At 38.8% G+C, this 24,118-nt stretch overlaps 1 protein-coding gene across 10 annotated transcripts; it reads right to left on the reverse strand.

The window, feature by feature from the left end:
• Nucleotides 1–492: 492 nt before the first annotated feature.
• LOC311297617 (B-cell receptor CD22) lies at nucleotides 493–24,118 on the reverse strand. Of its 10 annotated transcripts, none has more exons than XM_084419999.1 (19): nucleotides 24,010–24,113; nucleotides 23,312–23,355; nucleotides 14,708–14,740; nucleotides 14,189–14,236; nucleotides 13,672–14,085; nucleotides 12,316–12,636; nucleotides 11,980–12,237; nucleotides 11,613–11,879; nucleotides 11,061–11,324; nucleotides 10,682–10,960; nucleotides 10,266–10,529; nucleotides 9,375–9,626; nucleotides 2,955–3,039; nucleotides 2,654–2,762; nucleotides 2,381–2,511; nucleotides 2,012–2,069; nucleotides 1,795–1,904; nucleotides 1,583–1,631; nucleotides 493–1,414 (listed from the first exon to the last, which is right to left on the reverse strand). In XM_084419999.1, exons 4-19 carry the CDS (start codon nucleotides 14,223–14,225, stop codon nucleotides 1,154–1,156), a joined length of 3,159 nt encoding a protein of 1,052 aa, XP_084276125.1. In that variant the 5' UTR covers nucleotides 14,226–14,236; nucleotides 14,708–14,740; nucleotides 23,312–23,355; nucleotides 24,010–24,113; the 3' UTR covers nucleotides 493–1,153. The 10 variants fall into 10 exon arrangements, with proteins under 10 accessions (XP_084276125.1, XP_084276128.1, XP_084276130.1 ...); XM_084420002.1 differs by having other exon boundaries at nucleotides 14,189–14,233; nucleotides 24,010–24,088; XM_084420004.1 differs by having other exon boundaries at nucleotides 14,189–14,358; nucleotides 24,010–24,088.

Genomic DNA, 24,118 nt, shown 5'->3' on the forward strand with positions numbered 1-24,118 from the left:
TTCTCAAAAGCACTGTGAGCTAAGACCATCATACTAGAGACCACAAGCTCCACCCATTAGCTCCAGAGAGGAGCAGCTGGACGTCAAGCTCCACCCATTAGATCCAGAGAGGAGCAGCTAGACATCAAGCTCCACCCATTGGATCCAGAGAGGGGCAGCTGGTCGTCAAGCTCCACCCATTACATCCAGAGAGGTGGGGCTGTATGTCAAGCTCCACCCATTACATCCAGAGAGGTGGAGCTGGATGTCAAGTTCCACCGATTGGCTCTGCATTGAGCAGCTTCGCAATACATGCGACTGCTGTGCTTGGAGGGGGAGCTCTTCAGGATATTGTATATTTATTTAACCTGTTGTCCTGGGACATTTGCTGCAGAGTTTGAATTATTATTTTTATAGTGTCTTTATATGATATTTATAATAATATAATAATTCATTACATTTATATAGCACTTTTCTCTGTACTCAAAGCGCTTTACAGAGAAGGGGGGAATCTCCTCAACCACCATTTATTTATTTAAATATCACAAAAAATAGTACATTTCACTAAGCAATAATGCATATGCATGAAGTTTCATGTTAAATGCATCACACTGCAGAACAATTATTTGCTTCTCATATAATAAACCTGTGATGTCATCCCTTCTTGAATTCATTCAGCCTGGGAGACTTTTTCTTTTATTCAAACAAGTAATTTATGCATACACAGTTTTATGCAACCAGTTGTTCTCAGCAAAGCTAAAGTTCAACAATATGGTAAATGTTAAGCATGTGCTTTTCAGTGGCAAACATGTTTCATAAAAGTAGATAGCTATATTGTTACTTTTCACAGTATGAAACAATATCCACACTATGTATTGGGGAAATTGAACTCATGAATCCGTTTTCCATACAAGCACAACTGAATTGATCACACAAATATATGGCACATTGAAACAAAGGAATAGTATCTTTAAGCATAATTCGGAATATTTCAATATTATATTAATGCAATGGCAAGTCACACTGAAAAAAAATAAAAACAGGAGTGGAAGGCATTCTTACCACTCTAAGAAAATCATAATTTGTATACAATGGTCTTAATTATAACTTTCAAATAACATAATAACATAATAACTAATACTGTAATTATAATACAGATTAAGGTTTTAATACTTCATTTGGAAACCCCCACTGTTTCTGTTTTTATGGCTGAATATTCAGTTATGTCCTCATCATCAGGGCTTGAACTGCTTAGACGGCTCCTCTGGTTATGTTTGGGTTCTTTAACATCAGGTTTGGCGGAACAAGACACAGTGGAGTAATTCACTTCATCTTCTTCACTGGTATCAGATTCCCAGTCTATATTGGTGAATGGAAGTCTTGAGGCACATGCTGAAGAAACATTCTCATAATCATGATTTTCTGATTGGGAATTCTAGGAAGAGGAATAAATAGTAAAACAAAATGCTCTCAATATACACTATACAGTTGTATAAAAAATTGCTTCACATGCTTTTTGGTGTATGCTTATTGTGAACAGCTGTTCGCTCAGTACATTTAAAGTAATAGAAGATAAATATTTGTTAATGTTCTGACAGCTTACCTGCTTATTTTTTGACACCATGGCATAGACTGCTGAACCTTCAGGTGCTCTAAAAACACAATAATATATTTAACAGCAGCATTGCACTCAGTCACATTTTTAAATTTTATCATCTAAAACATTTTTAAGCTCATCTCATTATCAATTTAAAGATAAGTGTTATTGAATTTGTGGGGGTGCAATTACTTCTGATTTTTACATTTTACATTTACCTTTTTGGCTCATTTTGTCCCTTGAAATCAAGAGTGACGTAGTTTAAGGTAGATGTAGCTGAGTCATTATCTATATTTCCAGGTTTTTGTGGTTTTGGGGAACGTTTTCCCTGTAAGAATAAAAAGACATCTTTCTAAGCGTGAAAATGTCAGTTGTTTGTTATTTTGATGTTTCAATTACATACTGTTGCATTTAAAAGAAAAAACACTCTCTAACCTGTTTAATTTGTGGCAGTTTAATGGCAGAATACACCGTGTGGATATTAGATTTCGGCCTTAAGAGGAAAAAAGGATTAATTCATTTTATGACAAAAAGTGGACACATTAAAGGGATAGATAGTTCACCCAAAAATGAAAATTTGCTGTTCATTTACTCATCTTCAGGCCATCCAAGATGTAGGTTCTTCAATAGAAATGCAAAGAAGATTTTAGCTGAAACCGTGGTCCTTGGTGATTCATATATTGCAAGTCAGACAAAAAAATACACCTACATCTTGGATGGTCTGAGGGTGAGTACAGTAACAGCAAATTTTCATTTTTGGGTGAACTATTCCTTTAATGTCTCCATCAGTTCTGCAGCTGTTACCTTGGATTCAGGTCATGTGCTCGTGTAGGATCTTGGGAATTGGGTGTTGGATGTGATTGATCAACCCTTCCATGAAATGGATCAGGAATCTCTTCTACTGACAGATTCTCCCGGGTGTTATTTTGTGATCCCTGAGATTTAAAATATTCCAAACAGAACAGACTTTGTCTCTTATTAAACAAACAGATACTATTTTGCATTTTTAAAACAATGCTTAATAAAGTGAGTTCAAGTTAGTAACCCAGTTACTAAAACAAATGTAAGTTAAATAACCAATAAAAGTAAGTTTGCCACTGTAGAAGAGCGTGACAGGAATACTGGGAAAAAACACAATGGATTATCTGCTCCACTTTGCGGATCTAATCTTGCCTTGATGATAGTCCTGCAAAATAATGAGCACAATTATTGGAAGATGATGACTGGACGAAAGAAATAGACCTAAATAACTCTCAAACCAAAATCACCATCTAAAAGGACCACTAATACGAAGACAGACTAATAAATAGTGTAAGCTTATTTTAAGACTATTTTCTTCACTTAAGTAATTAAAAAAGAAGAAGAAATAAATAGGTACCTGCGTATCAGAAAGATGGCCACAGCAATGAGAATCAACAGAATGATTAGTAAGATTATCGGCCAGAGCACCTTAAGAGAGTAACCTAAAATGAGAGAGGTTTGGGGAGATGTCATGATCACATCATTTTCAAAACTCAACCCTGACCATGACTTAATCTAACCTCAAATTCAAAACCTAACCTTGTTAAAGTTTTAAAGTAGTCCAAAATATTGCAGCATTTCGCTTTAATCAGGCATTTAGGATTTGGAGAAAATTATCCTACTCCCTGACCCTGAAGGATATCATTCAAATAACTGTCTTCAGATATCACAACAATCTTTAGCCTACACTGTAAAATAAAAAGTGTCCAGGTCAGCTTAATGCTTAGCTAATCAGAAGGCTTGTGAGGCATTTCTGCCAGACAATAATTTTGCGTGTTCACAGTTCTTATGGACAGCAGAAGCTGAGAGCTCTGGAGCTCTTTAGAACATGTCAATTTTGGGGCAAAAATAAAAAAATACATATATATATGTATTTTCATCACAGCTGTGATTTATTTTCTCACAGTTCTGAGTATACATATCACAACTACGACTTTTTTCTCACTATTGCGAGTGTACATCTCACAGGTCTGGATTTTTTTCTCAGATTTTTTTTTCTTTTTCTCAGAACGTCTTCGCGGAGAGCAGAGACATTGCAATGACAGCAACCCTACAGCAAGAAACTATGGCTGTGATATTTTAATGCATTTCTTTCCTTCACAGCGGTGCGCTTTCATTCCTCACTAAAAGCCCAAACTTAATGTCTAAGGCCCCATCCACACTACTGCGTTTTCGTTTAGAAACAGAGACCTTTTGCTACATTTGCACCTCCCGTCCAGACTAAAACGGCAAAAACGAAGACCTAAAACGGAGAAGTTTAGAAACGCTGCCGACCCCGTTTTGCGTTTTGAATCTCCGGAGGGCGTTTTAGTGAAGACGGGTCAAAACGGAGGACTTTAGAAACGATGACGCAGAGGCTCACGCTCGGCTCTATGATTGGGTGTCATCAGTCATGGAATATACACAGGTAATATTCAGTATCAGTAAACTCCACCCGCTGGTACAGTTTCTTACTTCTCTCAGGCGCGGCTCGCGCGCAAAACGCGTACATGCTAGAAATAGAACCGACGCCTATTTTTCATGCGACACGCAAGCGTGTTGGAAGCATTTCCAGGCAAAATAGAATAGGAAAAGATGTTTATATGTCATTTTGACACAAATACATATTAGTAAATGACATTTTGATGTTTGAAAGTCTCTAGGTTCACTGCAAAAAATGCTTTTCTTACTTAGTATTTTTGTCTGGTTTCCAGTCCAAATATCTAAAAATTCTTAAATCAAGATGCATTTACTAGATAAGTAAAATTATATAAGATATTATGTCTTGTTTTCTGGGGAAATAAATCAAAATTAAGTGTGTTTTTGCTTAAAACAAGCAAAATTATCTGTCCATGGGGTAAGAAAAATAATCTTGTTTTAAGATTGTTAAAACAATCTTGTTAAGCAATATATACAATATTGTTGTATAAACAATATTGTTGTATAAACAATATTGTTAAGATTGTTAAAACAACAATCAAAATTAAGTGTGTTTTTGCTTAAAACAAGCAAAATTATCTGTCCATGGGGTAAGAAAAATAATCTTGTTTCAAGATAATAATATCTTATATAATTTTACTTATCTAGTAAATGCATCTTGATTTAAGAATTTTTAGATATTTGGACTGGAAACCAGACAAAAATACTAAGTAAGAAAAGCATTTTTTGCAGTGTTTACACCGGCACGCGCATGCCCAGTGTTGGTGAATGGTCACGTGATCCACGTTTTCAGTCCTTTTAATGTGGACGGAGATCAATTCTAATACGCAGCTAAAACGCTGGTGTGGACGGAGATCGTATTCGTTTTAATTCTCCGTTTCTAAACTAAAACGCAGTAGTGTGGATGGGGCCTAATTCAGCTAGATCAGTGATTGTAGGAAAATTCAGTCTACTGTTGCTAAACTGCAGGAAAGCTGCATTAAGCCACAAAAGAGATACTGTTCCCAAACGGCTTTCTGTGCACGCGCTCCAAGACTGAGTGGATCACGGAGAAGGAAAGTGAAGTTTGAGCTTCGGGTTCTAAATGGTTAAAAACACACAGAAATGTGTCAAAATGCCCGGCTTGATGAGTATTTGCTTAAAAACCGTTGGTTATGTCTTAAGTGAACATAAACAGTTGGGAAATAAGTTGCATGTGTAACAGTATATTGGATCCGTGCATTCGGTCTAAAAGTGACAGCAGCCTAATATTCATGCTGTCATCTGTGTAATTAATGTTAATCAAACAAGAAAAGACAAAGAGAAAATCACTCATTGCTCTTGCTCATGATTAATCTATATTTAATGTATACAGTGAAGACTAGTGTTGTTTTACATTTAATTACTTTCTGTTGATAAAGACTGTTCTGTTTTTAATTTTTGTTATTTATTTGACAAGTATGTGTCACATTCACCGTCTGTCATTGTCCTGTCTGCACTACACTTCCCAGAGTTCCCAGTCATCATCACCTGCACCTGGTCTAGAGGATGGATACCCGACCCGAGCCCGACGGGACCCGTCGGTACCCGACGGGCCGGGCCGGGTTCGGACAGATATTTAGAAATTATGTTCGGGTTCGGGTCGGGCTCGGTCACATCAGCGCGATAAGGCATTGAACATTTTAAATTTAAAACAGCTTATTATGTAGGTAACGTTAGCCAATGTGCCTGATGCTTTCATTTGATGCAAACGTTCATTTTTGTGATTAAAATGCATGTAAAATTTGACCATAACATCTGTCTTCCTGTGTGCGCTAATTTCAAATTTGTTTATGTAGCCGTGACAACCAAACACGTGCATGCGCGTCTGTGTTAAGTGCGCTTGTTTCTCCGTGCGCGCTGATGCACTCATCCTGTTGACATTTCCGAATGCGTTCCTATACAGTAATAAAAGCGGACTTTCCACACAAACAAACGTACATGTGTCATTAGTATGAGAAAAAAATGGGATTTTAACTGTCGGTCTCGGGTCGGGCTCGGACATAAATATCTTTATGCCTGTCGGGCTCGGGTCGGGTTCGGTTACTGCTCTGTCGGACGCGGGCCGGGCTCGGACAGAAAAATTCGGCCCGATCCGCACTCTAACCTGGTCATCATCATCTCTGTCACCTGTTTAGTTATTAGCCATTGTTCTTCATCACCGTCACCTGTCTTCACTCGTTGTCATCTGTGTATTTAAGTTCCTGTCTTTCAGTACTCACTTGTCGGTCAATGCTTATGTTAGGTTTGTTTAATGTTAGGTTCCTGTTCTGAGCACACGCTCCCTGTTTTTTGTGTATCTGTTATACTTGAGAATTAAAACCTTGGAATACTTCATCTTCGAGTTCGCCTCCTACTTCATCCCACCCAGGAAGCCTGACAGATTGACCGACCTAAAAAATAAAGAGAATATGGGGAGATTGATTGCGGGGATCCTCTGGCCCCGAGCTCGTAAGCTGGTGTCGAACAGTGCAGACCTGGCTTTGAAGATGTTCGACCCAGCCTTCATGTCAGTCAGAAAAGCCATTGAACACGCCGGTCCAGCCGAGCCTGCACTTCACGCCAGTCCAGCCGAGCCTGCACTTCACGCCAGTCCAGCCGAGCCTGCACTTCACGCCAGATCTGCCGAAGCCAAGGCAGTATGCGTCATGCCCGCCGCCCCTGAGACTGTGAGCGTTATGCCCGCTGCGCCTGTGACAGACAGCGTCATGCCCGCAGAGCTTTTGTTTTCTTTTATTCCGTCGACCCTGAAGCTCCCTTCACCGCTGGTTCCGTCCAGCTCAAAGCCTTCGCCGCTGGTCCCGCCCAGCTCAGAGCCCCCTTCGCCGCTGGTCCCGCCCAGCTCAGAGCCCCCTTCGCCGCTGGTCCCGCCCAGCTCAGAGCCCTCTTCGCCACTGGTCCCGCCCAGCTCAGAGCCCTCTTCGCCGCTGGTCCCGCCCAGCTCAGAGCCCTCTTCGCCGCTGGTTCCGCCCAGCTCAGAGCCCTCTTCGCCGCTGGTCCCGCCCAGCTCAGAGCCCTCTTCGCCGCTGGTCCCGCCCAGCTCAGAGCCCTCTTCGCCGCTGGTCCCGCCCAGCTCAGAGCCCCCTTCGCCGCTGGTCCCGCCCAGCTCAGAACCCTCTTCGCCGCTGGTCCCGCCCAGCTCAGAGCCCTCTTCGCCGCTGGTCCCGCCCAGCTCAGAGCCCTCTTCGCCGCTGGTCCCGCCCAGCTCAGAGCCCTCTTCGCCGCTGGTTCCGCCCAGCTCAGAGCCCTCTTCGCCGCTGGTTCCGCCCAGCTCAGAGCCCTCTTCGCCGCTGGTCCTGCCCAGCTCAGAGCCCTCTTCGCCGCTGGTCCTGTCCAGCACAAAGCCCTCATCGCTGGATCTGCCCAGCACAAAGCCCTCATCGCTGGATCTGCCCAGCACAAAGCCCTCATCGCTGGATCTGCCCAGCACAAAGCCCTCGTCGCTGGATCTGCCCAGCACCGAGCCCTCGTCGCTGGATCTGCCCAGCACCGAGCCCTCTCTAGTACCCGGGACTTTTCCCAAGTATTTTTTGGGGGGGGGCCATAGGGCTCCGCCATGGCCACCTGAAGGGTCTTCACCACCATGGCCACCTGAAGGGTCTTCACCACCATGGCCACCTGAAGGGTCTTCACCGCCGTGGCCACCTGAAGGGTCTTCTCCGCCATGGCCACCTGAAGGGTCTTCTCCGCCATGGCCACCTGAAGGGTCTTCTCCGCCATGGCCACCTGAAGGGTCTTCTCCGCCGTGGCCACCTGAAGGGTCTTCACCGCCGTGGCCACCTGAAGGGTCTTCACCGCCGTGGCCACCTGAAGGGTCTTCTCCGCCATGGCCACCCGAAGGGTCTTCACCGCCGTGGCCACCTGAAGGGTCTTCTCCGCCATGGCCACCCGAAGGGTCTTCTCCGCCATGGCCACCCGAAGGGTCTTCTCCGCCATGGCCACCCGAAGGGTCTTCTCCGCCATGGCCACCCGAAGGGTCCGCACCGCCTTGGCCACCCGAAGGGTCCGGACCGCCATGGCCACCCGAAGGGTCCTCACTGCCGTGGTCGCCTGAGGGGACATCACCGCCCTGGCCACCCGAAGGGTCCTCTCCGCCGTGGCCACCCGAAGGGTCCTCACCGCCGTGGCCGCCCGAGGGGTCGTCTCTGTCCTGGCCACGCCCACAGCCTGCTCCACCGTGACCACACCCACAGTCTGCTCCGCCCTGGAGGCTTCCTGCCTTGTCTCCCTTGCCTTGTCTTCCCCGTCAGCCTCCAGGGCGCCCACCCTCCCACCCCTTTGGTCTTTCTACGGCGCGAGGACGCGCCTACCGGGAGGGGGGAGTAATGTCACATTCACCGTCTGTCATTGTCCTGTCTGCACTACACTTCCCAGAGTTCCCAGTCATCATCACCTGCACCTGGTCATCATCATCTCTGTCACCTGTTTAGTTATTAGCCATTGTTCTTCATCACCGTCACCTGTCTTCACTCGTTGTCATCTGTGTATTTAAGTTCCTGTCTTTCAGTACTCACTTGTCGGTCAATGCTTATGTTAGGTTTGTTTAATGTTAGGTTCCTGTTCTGAGCACACGCTCCCTGTTTTTTGTGTATCTGTTATACTTGAGAATTAAAACCTTGGAATACTTCATCTTCGAGTTCGCCTCCTACTTCATCCCACCCAGGAAGCCTGACAGTATGCTATATTTGACGAGCTCTAGTTGTTCCTAATCACCTGTTAGAGAGGGAATGGAATATGTTGCACATGTTGCTTGCAATAAATAGAGTTTTCAATGCTTGCCCATCTCTTATTTTTTTAATACTTAAAATGCATTGTTGTTAAGAATAGTATTACTTCAGTGAACTGTATCGGTGATCGTATCGGTTAGTACTGCCTCCAGTTATCTGTGATCAGTGATCAGCCTCAAAAATCCTGATAGGAGCACCCTTATATCATGCAATTCTGAGAAAAAAAGTCAGAATTGTGAGATAAAAAGTTGCAATTACTTTTTTTTATTATTATTATGGCAGAAACAAGCTTCCATATGAAAATCAAAAAAGGATTATAAAGAAACTAAAAAGAAAAAAGAAAGAAAAAAAAGGACCAAAAAAAAAAGCAGAAGCAAGACGAGGGAGGGGGTTTTCATCGCAAGAGGGAAATGAGCGCTTGACAGATTCAGAGCTTCCTTTTATTTAGAACAGGCAAATAACTTTCTTGCTCACCATAGTTACGCTAAATCGGCTGTTGTAGGAAAGTGTCTAAATTCTGGCGGAAGAAGTTCTAGAGAATCTTTTATTTGATTTCGCTACTTTTTGCATTTTATTATTTGATTTGTTTTATGAATGTATAATTTCATACTTACTGCAGACAAATGGCACAGTGTTTTTGGATCGTGATTTTCCGATTCTATTGGCTGCTGTACAGTAATATTCTCCTGGGCTCTGAGGTAGAACAGTGAAGTTCTGCTTGTCTGACAGGACGGTGGCGTTGTCTACTCTGTACCATTTGTAGTCAGTGGCAGGAGGATACGCATCTGCACTGCAGGTCAGATAGACTGCAAGCTCACAATTCCACTCAGCTGTCTTATTATGGACAATATTTATGTTTGGAGTATCTGTAGAAAAAAAGTCAAAGAGACAGTAATATTAATCCACAAGTAACTATCATGAAAAACTGCGAATTTTGTTCTCAAAATTGTGTGATATAAACTTGCAATTGCGTCAGAAACTACTATTGGCAGTCAGAACTACTTGAAAAAAAGAATTGTGAGATATAAACTCGCAATTATGAGAAAAAAGTCAGAACTGTGAGATATAAATTGCAAAATGCAATAAGAAAAGTTTTTTTTTCTCAGAATTGGAATTTACATCTTGCAATTTTGCCTTTTTTTCTCACAGTTCAGACTTTTTTTTACAATTGTAAGTTTATATCTCACAATTCTGACTTTTTTTGCGCATTTCTGACTTTTTTCCTCACTTTATTTCTTGCAATTCTTGTGATTCTGATAAAAAAGCCTGAATTGCGAGTTTACATCTCGCAATTATGAGGAAAAAAATCATAATTGTGAGATAAATAGGTGCAATTATCTTTTAAATTTTATTTCTGTGGCGGAAACAAGCTTGCATATTCATTAGACTACTTAAACTAATTAAAAAAAAACACTGGACAATATTGTATCTTTTAGATTAGTCACAGAGGCATTTTTTGCTTCTAAAAGCTTATGTGTGTCAAATAACTAGGAAAAAGTACTCACACTTCACCCTGATGTCTACTGATTGGGATCTTGTTTTTCCAATGTGATTATTTGCAATACAGACGAACTGACCAGAGTCAGAGATATTCAGAGAATGAAAGTGTAGGTTCTGTTCATATCCAACTGTCTTTAATTGTCCATTGAATTTTTTCATCCACTCAAATGAGGACACAGTGGGGTAAGAACGAGCGTTACATTTAAGAGTCAGCTCACTCCCAAACGTCTGTTCTCCTTTAGAACTTGCAGTCACATTTTTAGGTGCATCTACAAACACGTGATTAGAAGATGAAATCCAAATGTTAGTTAAAGTAATGCTCAAAGGTTTGGTGGTTTCAAAGTAAATGAAAGCATCTAATGTTCCTCAAGTCCTTGAAATATCTAAAATACTTGTAGATATTTTAATTGAGTATACTTACACAACACAGTTAGCCCTTGTTCAGTTTCTAGTTTTCCCTCTGTATTCTCTGCTTTGCAATTGTACGTCCCTGCATGTGACTCAGTAACGTTCAAGTAAATAGTTAACTTGTTCTCAGATTTAGTGATGTTCCCTCGATTGCTTTGAACATTTCTGATATCCTGAGGTCCTGTCACGGTGAGCTCTGACATAGGAAAGCTTTGAACCATGCAGGTAATTGGAAATACTTCAAACTCTTTCAATTCACTCTTCATAATCAAACTGAGGTTAGATGGTGGATCTGCAGAGTTTATGGAGACGTGAGAAGACAAAATGATTTGGATGTGTGATGTGTGAGATTATTCACTTTGACTTTAGATTTTAGAACAAAACAGACTTACAAAGCACATCAACATTAAAGGTGTTTGACCTTGATCCAATGGCGTTGGTAACATTGCATGTGTACTGCCCTGCATGCTCAATGGTCACATTTTTAATGTTTAACTCTCCAGTTTGAGGTGAAGATTGGAAAGAAGACAGTCCATGTATCTTTTTCCAAGTGTACCGTTCTGGCTCAGGGTTGGCATCACCTGAGCATGTCAAAGTCAGTCTGGAGTGCACTTTTACAGAGTGTTCGCCTCGTATTGTGACGTTTTGTGGTGAATCTGTTTAAAAACATGCTTTAGAAAGCTTAACATTGCACGCTGTAAAATACATGCAGGCTTTGGTAGAAATATATAATTATAATTAATTTATGTGAAGAGACTCAGCATCTAACATACTTTCGGTAATTAAAAAAACACATTAGTTCATTTTGCCCAAAAATGTACAAATGTTGAAATACTACAACAAGGGATTAATCACAGCTTCATTAGGTAACACTAATGTGGGTTTCGAATATTTAACATATTATTTAAGCATGTTTGTAGTAAAATGAAAATGACAATACTTACACTTTACAGATACTGTGATTTCATTTGACTTCTCTTTTTTTATACCATTATCAGCCTGGCAATAGTAAGATCCTCTATCGCCTGCTGTAACACTGCTGATGGTTAATGTATCACTAGTTTGTTGCAGCATATTGTTGTTATTGTGCCATTTAAACTCTGTGACTAGTGGGTTACTTTCATTAACTAAACATTTAAGAATCAGTTTGTCTCCCTCTTTGAGATCTTCAACACTGACCAGAGGTTTCACTGTGACACCTTTTGGACCATCTGAAGGCACAGGAAATGCATTTTGATTACAAGTGATTTGAGCAGATTATTAATTGTGGTTGGTTTTTCTTCATCTGTTTACATAAAACACAAAACTCACATTTCACATCAATTTTTATGATATTTGATTCCATTGCTCCATGCTTGTTTTTAGCTTCACAATAATATTCTCCACTGTCTTCTGGTTTCACTTTATCTAGTTTCAAGTCAGACATTTGTTGAGACACTTCTTTTTTCTCATTTTTGAACCATGAGAAGGAGACATTAGGGCGACCTCTGCTGTCGCATGAGAGAGTGAATGAATCTCCCTCCTTCACATTCTCAGAGCTCACTCGTGCAGTTGTCTCTTTAGGTCCATCTGGAGAAGAAAAAGAGAAGAAGTGGATGGCAGTAAATTTACAGTGTTTGTTTACAGACACATGATGTAGACACTCACATTCAACAGATAGAGTGATGTTTCTGATCTGGAAGCTGTCCTGAGCTTGGGCTGGGCGACAAGACAGAATTCTTTTGTCATCCTTCCATGTCACATTGAGTTTTAGTTTGGTGACATTTCTGCCCTCTTCTTCTTCATTCTCTATTATAACATCAGTTAATGAGGAGGACAGCCATTCTTCCTTTTGACCTGATGTTTCGACAAGCCACTCCGGATATTTCAAGCAGAAACCAAATGTGGAACAGCTAACTGTAAATTCTTCTGACTCCTTGAGTGAATTCTTTAGCTCTGATGGTTCAACCTGCACCTTACAAGGGTTGTCTGAAATAAGTAGAATATGGAGTGAAAACAAGTGATCCAGAACATTTACATTTTCTCCAACAACGAAATATATATTATTAAAGGGTTAGTTCACCAAAAAAATTTAATCATTTGTTTGCCATCATGTTTTTCAAAACCTGTTTTTTATTTCTCTCAGTAGAACAAATAAAGAGCTCCAAAGATGACAAAAATCAAAGACTCAGGCACAATATTCTTCTAAAGTCATACAATTGGTTTGTGTACTGAAATTTAAGTCATGAATCACTGATGATCTCCTCTTATGTAGATCAAAAAATTTGATTATTCACATGTACTGTACTGTGCTGTACTGGCTTTGTACTGTACAGTGTTTGGCATCAGCTAACGGAACATTCTCAGAACTTTGGTTAACATTTTGGCGAGGTTCTTTCAAAGTTAAGAACAAACTTTTTTTTTCCATTAACATTAACTAAACGTTCATTGAAAGTTATCTGGTCTTTGATAAAGCGTTAGCACAAAAACATTATTTTTACATTGCTCGTGGGAACTTTTTTTTCTGAAACGGGTTAGTTTAACATTTGTCATTTTTAAAAAATGTTACTATACTTTTTTTAAATGTTTAAACAACTTAAATAACTTTTGCATAGTCAAGAAAAAAAAAAAAAGAAAAAAAAAAAGAAACATTGCAAAATCTGGACATTAGGAACATTTAGAGAGCATGCAGAAATAACGTTTTCAAAACTTAATGGGAACGTTAGCAAACCGTTCTTAAAACATATTTTTGCTAACTGGGATCTACATGTAGACTAAAAATACTGTCAGGGTCGAATGCATTAAATTTTGTATCACCTACTGTTTGTAATTTTTGGAGCCCTTAGTCACATTCAGTTTCATTGTCTAAAAAAAAGAGCAGAATGAACTTGCCGATAAATGTCTGTTTTATGTTTCACGGAATATGGATAGACATGAGGATAAGTAAATGATTACATTTTTAATGCAAGAAAACAACCTTTAAGGAAACAACAAATTGGTCTGATTCAGTAAATCACTGCTCACCTGTAACTTTGAGACTCATATTTTTACTCATGTACCGGTTCTCATGTTCTGAACCAATGAATCTAAAGCTGTAGTTCCCACTGTCTGTTTTTTGTAGATCGGTGATTCTTAAATTACATTGTATCCAGGCGGTTTTTTTCGATGTTGATGTTACATCAGTGATGTATTTCACCCTGTTGAAGTAACCCGGTGACTGTGGACGTTCTTTTCTGTTACTGTATACAATAGTCCCATTAAACGTTTTTGATTGCTCATCAAAAATGTAATCTTTAAACCACAGTAGTGCCATATTATCCTCTGTATTTAAGTAAGCACAGGAGATGGTCACACTTGACCCTTCCTCTTTTGTTTCTGTTTCTTCAGTCACTTTTATTAGAACTTTCGATGATCCAGCGAAGGAGCTTGTAAGAATAACTGCAGGAAAAACAGCATCAGTAACACTTATGTATACCGAAAAATTAGGGCAATCGTTTTACAAAAATCAACATATTCATTATATAATCCAGACAATACACACCAAACAGAAGCAGTAGAATCCCTTCAGGAACCATCATTCCTTCAGCTGCTAATTAAATAAATAAATGTATATTATTATGCTGAGCACCAGTGTCTTCATAACAAACTCGGACAGCACATTTGCTGCTTGTAGTTGTGTGTGGGTGAATATGTATGTTTTGGTGGTCACAGCTGTGAATGAGTAAGACAGTTTATCCTTTCTTTTTTACACCTTAATTCCTTTATTCACCCTGCATTTACAATAACAAATAAATCGGACCTACTACTCCAAGTTAAATAATGTATTGCTGTAATAATTGACAAATATTATTCCCTACATAGTACACAGTAAATCTAAAACTTGAAGACATCAAACATGTTCACACTCAAATTACTCGATCACATGCCAAAAGGTTTTGTTTGAAGAAGCACAGTGCTTGTCTTGCATGAGCTTTTCAGTTTAACAGATTGTGTATTTTGACAACTAATTGTGTTTTACTACAATAAAAAAAATAACAAAAGCCAATGAAAATTCTCTTACCTTCAAATTGAATAAGTTGTTCTCAATGGGCAGCTTAACAACGTTCAAACCGAGAAACAAAAGGAGAACTTCAACCATGTGTACTTCTAACTTGTTATATTTGCATACATAAACATTCAGACATAAAAGAAATAGGCAAAAAGAACATATTCTTGGTAGAGATAAAGAGATATGTTAATTCCGTCATCTGAGCGTGAAGTTCACTTCCTGTGGCAGTGGTTAGTTCTGTGTCGAAACTATTCAGAAAATAAAACCCTCTCTGATGTACGTATATGATGTGCTGCTAGATTAGCAGACTAAAAGTGCAGCGTGGAAAAGTAAACATGGGAATCACACACACACACACACACACAGTAAACCAGCATAATTTATTGAATGTCTAAACCAAATCTAACAGTTCAACGAGGCCTATATTTTATTTTTAAAATATAGATTTATAGTGTTGTTCATTAACTATGTTTTCATCCACCTATTGCTATCCACATTTTCAGATAAAAAAAAAAAACACTGGATGGAAACATCAAGATACATTTTCAATTGAGCGAAACAATTTTTATCCGATAGTAAGACGCGCATAAACTATGATGAAAACACATTTACTAAATAAATCCCTTGACGCACAACAAAAAACTCACGTAACTTTGCCTCAACAGAGGATGTGATTGGATAACTGGACTAACCAGCGGGCCAATTTCATTGCACAGCATCTAAAATGTTGGTTTGATCATTCTGAAATGTCTGAGCCAAAGTCTATCATCAAAATGATTCGGTATAATGACCTCCCAGAAGACTCTCACTTGATTGTGTTCCCAAACACCAAGCATCCAAATAAAAAAATGACAGCATTTATTGTGTTTCATCTGCACACTCAGACGCAAGTCATTTATGATATACGAAATACTATATACCACAAAATAGTGGCGTTTTTGTCTTCTAAATAATACTGAAATCAAATGACATTGTGCGGTTGAAATGACTGCTTTTGTGTTATGTTTGTGCATTTTTGTAGGATCTTAAATGTCAGCAGGCTGGTGTGAGCACTGAGGATGAGGAGCTCAGAGCTGAATACTGGAGATGGTGCCATGGATGAGACCCTCCATCACTCCGCCTGCTCTTACGAGACCCTCCATCACCCCACCTGCCCTTATTGCCACAGATTGTGAAGCACAACACATCACGCAACAACCTCAGGCACGAAGGCACGGCTCACCTCTGGCGGTCAGCTGATTCATCAGAATAAAGCTGCAGAATGGGAACGCTGTGTTGAGATGGCAGTAGGATTTGGGGTTCAGCGCCTTCAGCCTACATACATGATTGTAGTTTGAATAAAGCTTTGTTTCATGTGTTGACTTGTATATGCATTTGTTTATTGTGTAATGGTGAATTTCATTCATTCTTTTACTAATTTATTAATATTTCTCATTGTTGTCAAATAAAATAGAATTATTTAATTAATGCTTTATTTAATTGTTTGAATGAAAACGTAGATATGTTCACTATATACACATCTGTGTATTCAATCATGCATAGCTATGTCATATGACATACATTACATTTTGTTTGTTTTATTGAATTATATCATTTTCAGTAAAAAGTAATATAATTAATTATTGGCCAGCATTTATCGTTGTTATTATTGTATGTTTTGGGGTGGGATAGCAATGCAATTCATTCTGGGGTAATATAAATGTTTAATATTAATGATACTTAAAATTTTTCGAGTATAAAATCAACAGTTTTCTTCAAAGGCGAATCTTCGCACAGCTGTCCTTTGTACATTACAAACGCTGAGGAAAACCGTTCTAGGTAGGGCTGTTGAGTTACTGATGTTATGAGGTATATACAGTGTGTATATTATATATAAATATATATATATATATATATATATATATATAAATCATGGGTTTGCATACATAATATGAGATTTTTTACACAGGAAAAAAGAACCTACAAGGTTGAATATCTTAATATATATTTTCTTAAATAATCAATTATAATACATTTAAAAAAATAATTTTTTGTTATTTATAAGCCTAGGCCTGAGGGATGAGACGAGAGTAAAAATTCAACAAGAAAAAGAGGAAAACATAAAGCAGTAAGCCACTTTAGTTTGTGGATGAAAATGTTTGGATATAAAATAAAGAAATTAACAACATATTCAAGAGATGACAATTTTGGGATTTCGTAATAAAAAATAAATAATATCGTTAAGGATAAAACGGTGGGTCACATTAGTAGGGTTAAATATAAGAACTTAAATCAACCCTAAATGTATTCACAAAATAAATGGCCAGCAATTTCTTCAAAAAGACCACAAAATGAGCAAGTTTAATCAATATCAAGATATTTACAGATAGATGAATTAAACGTGTCATTCAAATCTTTTAAGTTGTTGCACGTGTGACAACGCCTCATAGGTCACTTGATAACGTCCGGTTCGCATTCATACTCAACGAGATCTGGCTATAAAGTACCTACTCTTTTAGCGCTCGTTAAGTAAGTACTTATTGAAATTAAGTACCTACTCATTGAGTATGCGGTTTCGAACGCAGCCAGTCTTTATTTCTGTGAAACAGTCTAACTTGCATTAGACTAGTCTATGAGCACATTTTAGACTTGTCTAACACTATAGACCGGTCTAAAATAGCTTTGTGAAACCGGCCCCAGGACTCTGTGCAGGCCAGTCAAATTCCTCCACACCAAACTCGCTCATCCATGTCTTTATGGACCTGTGCACTGGTGCGCAGTCATGTTGGAACAGGAAGGGGCCATTCCCAAACTGTTCCCACAAAGTTGGGAGCATGAAATTGTCCAAAATATCTCGGTGTGCTGAAGCATACAGAGTTCCTTTCACTGGAACAAAGGGGCCAAGCCCAACCTCTGGAAAACAACCCCACACCATAACCCCCCCCCCCCCCCCCCCCTCCACCAAACTTTACACTTGGCACAATGCAATCAGGCAAGTACCGTTCTCCTAGCAACCGCCAAAACCAGACTCATTCATTGAATTGCCAGACAGAGAAGCGTGATTCGTCACTCCAGAGAACACGTCTCCACTGCTCTAGAGTCCAGTGGCGGCATGCTTTACACCGCTGCATCCGACCCTTTGCATTGCACTTGGTGATGTAAGGCTTGGATGCAGCTGCTTGGCCATGGAAACCCATTCCATGAAGCTCTCTACGCACTGTTCTTGAGCTAATCTGAAGGCCACACAAAGTTTGGAGGTCTGTAGCTATTGACTCTGCAGAAAAATTGCCGACTTCTGCGCACTGTGAACCTCAAAATGCGCTGACCCCGCTCTGTGATTTTAAGTGGCCTACCACTTCATGGCTGAGTTGCTGTTGTTCACAATTGCTTCCACTTTGTTATAATACCACTAACAGTTGACTGTGGAATATTTAGTAGTAGTGATGGGGACGAGACCGCCTATGCCGAGTCCGAGTCAAGACCGAATCTTTGAAGGGTCGAGACCAAGTCGGGACCGAGTCTGTTGGTTTTCAAATACAGTCGAGTCCAAGTCGAGACCGAGTCTTTAGGAGTCGAGACCAAGACCATAAAAACATGTCCATTTTCATATTCATGATTTAATATCACCCCAGTTAATAATCAACAGTTAGGCCTACAGACTAAGCTAGATTGGGAATTGTTTAGAGGAGCAGTCTTAACGCCTTAATATGGACTAATTTTCGAGTGGTATGTATTCTAGTGGACTAGTGATGGGGACGAGACCGCCTATGCCGAGTCCGAGTCAAGACCGAGTCTTTGAAGGAACAAGTCCGAGACGAGTCCGAGAAAGCAGAAATTGTCTCGAGACCGGACTCGAGTACTACATCACTGTTTAGTAGTGAGGAAATTTCACGAATGGACTTATTCCACAGGTGGCAACCTATCACGGTACCACGCTTGACTTCACAGAGCTTCTGAGAGCGATCCATTCTTTCACAAATGTTTGTAGAAGCGTCTGCATGCATAGGTGCTTTATTTTATACAACTGTGGCCATGGAAGTGATAGGAACACCTGAATTCAATGATTTGGAGGGGTGTCCCAATACTTTTGGCAATATAGTGTATAAGTGTTTATAGTTGAGGGAAATTGCATTGATTTGTCATTAATCAACATTAATGTCATTAATTTTTCATGAATCAAATAAAACAACCACACAAAACTGACTTCTACCTGGCAGTCAAAGCGGCATAATACAAAAAAAAAGTATTTTAAATAAGCCATATAATTGGATAGATCAGCCCTCTTTAACTATGTGTGGATATTTTGCTATGTTTCTTAATAACAAAATAATACAGATTAGATCTGTTATTGATCATACTGATCATTTGGATGAATTGGGAAGTTATCCACATAAAAAATGGAAATGTTCAGGACAGTAAATAAAGAGAATCTTCTGCAAATGATCTCTCAGATAAATTAATCTTCCAGCTATATTGACCCTATACCAACAGTATTTTTTAAAGAGGTTTTGCACTGTTTGATAGACTATGTCTTTGATAGTTAATTGTTCCCTGGAGACAGGTATTTTTCCTAATGCCTCAATAACTAGACCAATTTCTAACATATAATTTTTGAGTAGGATTTTAGAAAGTTGTATTGTAACTGCTAAATCAATTTATAGAAATATCAGTCAGGTTTCAGACAAGGTCATAATACGGAAACAACATTACTAAAGGTAGTAAATGATCTGAGATTAAATACAGATAAAGGTAATGCATCGGTTTTAATCCTCTTGGATCCAAGTGCAGCATTCGACACGGTTGATCATTGTATTCTGCTAAACAGACTGAAGGTCTCTCTGGTAATGTTTTAAATTTCAAAACGTACATTACAGAAAGAAACTTTTTAGTTTATATAGGTGACTGTATATCAAAGACACATGAAATATGACATGGTGTTCCAGAAGGATCAATTCTTGGGCCTGTTTTATTTTCATTATACATGCTCCCTTTGGGCAGCATAATTCAGAAATATGACATGAATCACAAATATAAATTATTACATGCTGATAATATACAATTATACATTTCAGTTGAGAGACACTGTTGTATTAGAGAGTATTATTGTATTGTATTATTATTTTTATTTATTTTTTGAGAAAACTGAAATACTTATTGTGGGCCAAAACGAGCAGGAGAGGACAGAAGCTGGATTGGGTTCCTTAGCACTATAATCTAAGAAAGAAGTAAATAACCAGGGTGTCATTTCAGACTGTGACCTGAGTTAAGTCTCATATTAATCAAGTGACAAAAACTTGCTTTTATCATCTGAGAAATATTGCGAAGATCAGGGACGGACTGGAGCTAACAAACAGCCCTGGCTTTTCTCCCAAATAGGCCCATCCGCCTCTAGCCGTGTGCGACAGAAACTAGCCAGGATGTCCTGATACTATGCCACAATACTGTAGCCTAGGTATTCACAGCAAGTAACATCTCAAAACCAATGATGATAATTGGCCTCAGCCTTCAAATAAAAACAAAAAATGTACAATGCCATAAAATACAAATAATGAAATGTCACTACAGAAACCCCAGATTACACAAACTTGTAATTATAAAACATATAGTTACTATATACCAGGGGTTTCCAACCTTTTTGTGTGCGAGGGCTACCTCAAGGGATAAAATAATCTAAAAGGGATTTTTGTTTGTTATACTCAAAAAATATTTATTATACATATAACATGGTGGTGCTTTTTTACTTTTCACCATCTTATGCGAAATAATAAAATATCTTGATATTCTGGTTCAGACTTACAAGCGTTTAAAAAAAAATTCTATGTGTTATCAAAAACAGTAGCCCAAACATTTAGTATAAATATATATGCAAAAATAAATAAATAAATATACTGCCATAACTTCTAAACAAAAACATTAGCCTACTGCATTACATTTAATACATTTATTCATGACTATTAATATAACAGCATTTTTAATATGAATATATACAGGCACATTTCTGCAAAAAAAGTTTGTTTTACTACAGTTAATTCATAAGTTGTGGAGTGAAATGTCTTCTGACTGGTTTGTTCTTGGAACAATGTTTCTTTATATCTATGCAGTTCACCTAGGTAAACAGAATCGTCATCGTCGGTATGTATGGAACATTTATCCCACTAGGATTGATTTGACTATATTCTGACCCTTGATATCTTCGTGTTGGATAGGTTGGGCATGACGTGCTGCAATATTTGGCAGTAGTGTGAGCGGCCCGGCCAGCGCTGTTGTCTCGCTCGGATTTTTTTTCTTTTCTTTTCTTTTGTTTCCAGTTAATCTGGTTTGTGTTGTCTGTCCAAGAAGTGCAATGGTGAATTGATGTGTAGTTTCTCCTTTTTTTTTTTTTGTCTTAATGATACTTTGTCTGGTTGTTGTTGTATGTGTCCGTGACTTAAGTTGATCTATCAAATATTTTGTTTCTTTGTAAAGACTAAAAGGAGTTATTCTCCTGTGTTTGTAGATTGATTAGTGTGATTTTATTTCTTTATATATATGATTTTGATGACATTATTGGGGATGCTGGATTTTTGGGCTGTGTAAGTCCAGCTAACTGTTCCATCTTGACCCTATTTATTGTTGTTTTGTATGAGCCTACACTGCTAGTGGTGTAAAATTGTTTATTGTATTTATTTCTTTTTTTGTATTTCCATACAGGAGCTGAGGGCCACTTACGTGGGTGTCCTGGGGCTGTGGTAGTGGTAGTGGGGTCTCCCGTTCACTTGAGAGTGCTTTATTTCACTTGTGTGGTGAGGTGTGAGTATGGAGTGAGCTTTTCTTTTTGCTTTCTTTGTAGGCCACTTCCAGCCGGGGGTGCCCAGAGTAGATGTCCTCCAGCCCTGTATGGTCATGTCGATGAATGTGTTTTTTTTTTTTTTATTGTTTTCTTTGGTAATTTACCGTTGCCGTTATTGACATCTCAATTTTTTTATTTATTTCTTTGTCAATTATTGTGTGTCTGTTGAATTAGTATTTTGTCTAATGCTCCGTTGAGGGGTGGTTTTATAGTGTGACTGAGACTTGTTGTAATAAAGTATCTTTTTGTAGAACCCATGACTCTGCCCAGTTACTGGCTGATAACCAACCTGTGTGCTCTGAGTAGAAAAAAGCCGGTGGCTTGTAATTCATTCTTAGGGTGCAAGTCCCTAGGTGGCGTAGTCGACAACCAAAAAATATATTAAGAATTATTTCTTTAGGTTAGGCTGACTCCCTTGTCGGTAACCGTTCGGTCACATTGAGAATATCAGTGCTGTTTCATCTCGCTTTTAACAAGCTTAAATCACATAGTCATCTGTGGGTTTATAATAGAGATAGAGAATTATGCGCTGAATTGAACTGCTTCTCAGCAGCTCTGTGTAATAATGTTCGCGTGATTGAGATCAGATCGTATTAGTGCCCCTGCTGTTGGCTGGTCATATTGCTTTATTACACTTTTTTTTTTTTTTTTGTGCCGACGGCCCTCGGTTGGACGGCCGTTCTGGACTTTTCCAGAACGCACAGATTGTCAGTCCGTCCCTGGCGAAGATTCATCTTTTGTTTTTATCTTTAAATGATTCTAAGAAACTCATTCATGTTTGTATCTTCTCTCATCTTGATTATTGTAATGCTATATACACTGGCTGAATACAATCGATACAAAATGCAGCAGCCAGAATACTAATGAGAATATATTACATCGGTTTTAATGGAATTACATTGGTTACCAGTGTTCATCAAAGGATTTTTTATAAGGTTATTTTATTTGTTTATGAAACACTGCATAATCTGGCACCTTTATACATTTCAGACTGTCTGTCGAGATACATTCCAAGTCGTAGATTAAAATCCTCTAGCGCTAATCTTCTGGCACATATAAATCATAATCGATCTGGTGGTACTTATTTTAGCCACTATGCTCCAATTTGGAATTGTCTACCAAATGAAGTGAAAGAGGCTACTAGCATTCATATTTTTAGTTTATACATATCTTTTTAAAGTTGCTTATCAGTATAAAAATATGGTGTGAAATTGTGTACAAGTCTGTTTTGTTTTTATTTTACCTTCTGATTCTCTTCAGGGTGTTTTTCTTTTATCTATGCTATACTATTTTATATTGAGGTGAAACTATATTGCCAATTCCTTTATTTTACATTGTGAACCTTATATAGTTTTTGAATATTTTAACATTGACATTGTGTGAATTTGTATTCCCATTATTTGTTTTTATGCTTGTAAAGCAATTTGAGTTGCATTATACGTATGAAAAGTGCTATACAAATAAATGTTTATTATTATTATTATTATTAGTCACAAAAATGTGGACCCGGAGGAAGATTGCGAGGGCTTATGGTTCCATTTGGAACAGGTTTGATTTATATAAGTGATATAGGCTTGCCAAATGCATGTGAGTCTTGAAATTATGTTGACCACTGGTTGATAACAATGAGAGTCTATAAATGAATAAGGTCTACTACCATGGTCAGTTTGGCCAGAATATCAGGTATAAAATATAACAGCGTTTGACCGTATTAGACTAGCAATCGTGGTTGGCAACTGTTGTAACGTCATTCAATTAAAAAAATCAGTTTTCCCATTAGTCAAAACAACAGCAAATATGGCACTTACATGCTCAGATGACATCTTTTTGGGTTTCCATGCATTCACCGGTGCTGCAAACCAAATTCATCCATAAAGACACGCAAAGCCGAAACACAACCAAGACAATGCTGTTCTGCAAAATGCATGCATTTTATTTTTTAATCATTAGAGGACCAAAAGTTAAATAGTGTACCTTTTAACGGATTGTCTAGTTTGTTTAGCCCGAAGTGCTTATATTGTTGAAATACTCAAGCATTTTTCTATTCTTTAAGTAAATTTTTGACTTGATAAGCTTAAACGAGGAAATAAAATAAAAAGTAGTCACTGGCAGTGGATGCTAACAATGCTAAGATGAGTGGTACAACTGAAAAACAAACTAAAGAACCATTCACATCCTCCAGAATTTAATAAGCCAAGGTGAGTGGTAAAGAACAACTTGTAAGAGAAATGGATTTCAGCAGGTAATTTCCACGTGTCCCCTCCAGAACACCGATAAGTAGTCCATCGTCAAAAAAAAAACTAAATCCAAAAGGAAATCTCTCATTACATGAGCATCAAAAGAACATCACAGTCCTACCCAAGAGAATATCTCCCTTGAAGAAATGATCAAGGGAATGGATGATCAAGGGAATAGACTCCCTTGAAGAAATGATCAAAACAAATTCAAACAACATTGAAGAGCTGAAATCATCACATTTATGTCAATGAAGAATTTGTAGACTTACAGAAATGCAAAGGCGAATTAACAGCCAAAGTTGCTGAACAGGCAGGTGCTATTACTCATTCGGAAAGCAGAATCGCTGAAGAGCAGCACTACAAATTAAGGTGGTGACT

The sequence above is a fragment of the Rutilus rutilus genome, assembly GCF_951802725.1.
Source record: "Rutilus rutilus genome assembly, chromosome: 9".
Taxonomy (NCBI): Eukaryota; Metazoa; Chordata; class Actinopteri; order Cypriniformes; family Leuciscidae; genus Rutilus; species Rutilus rutilus.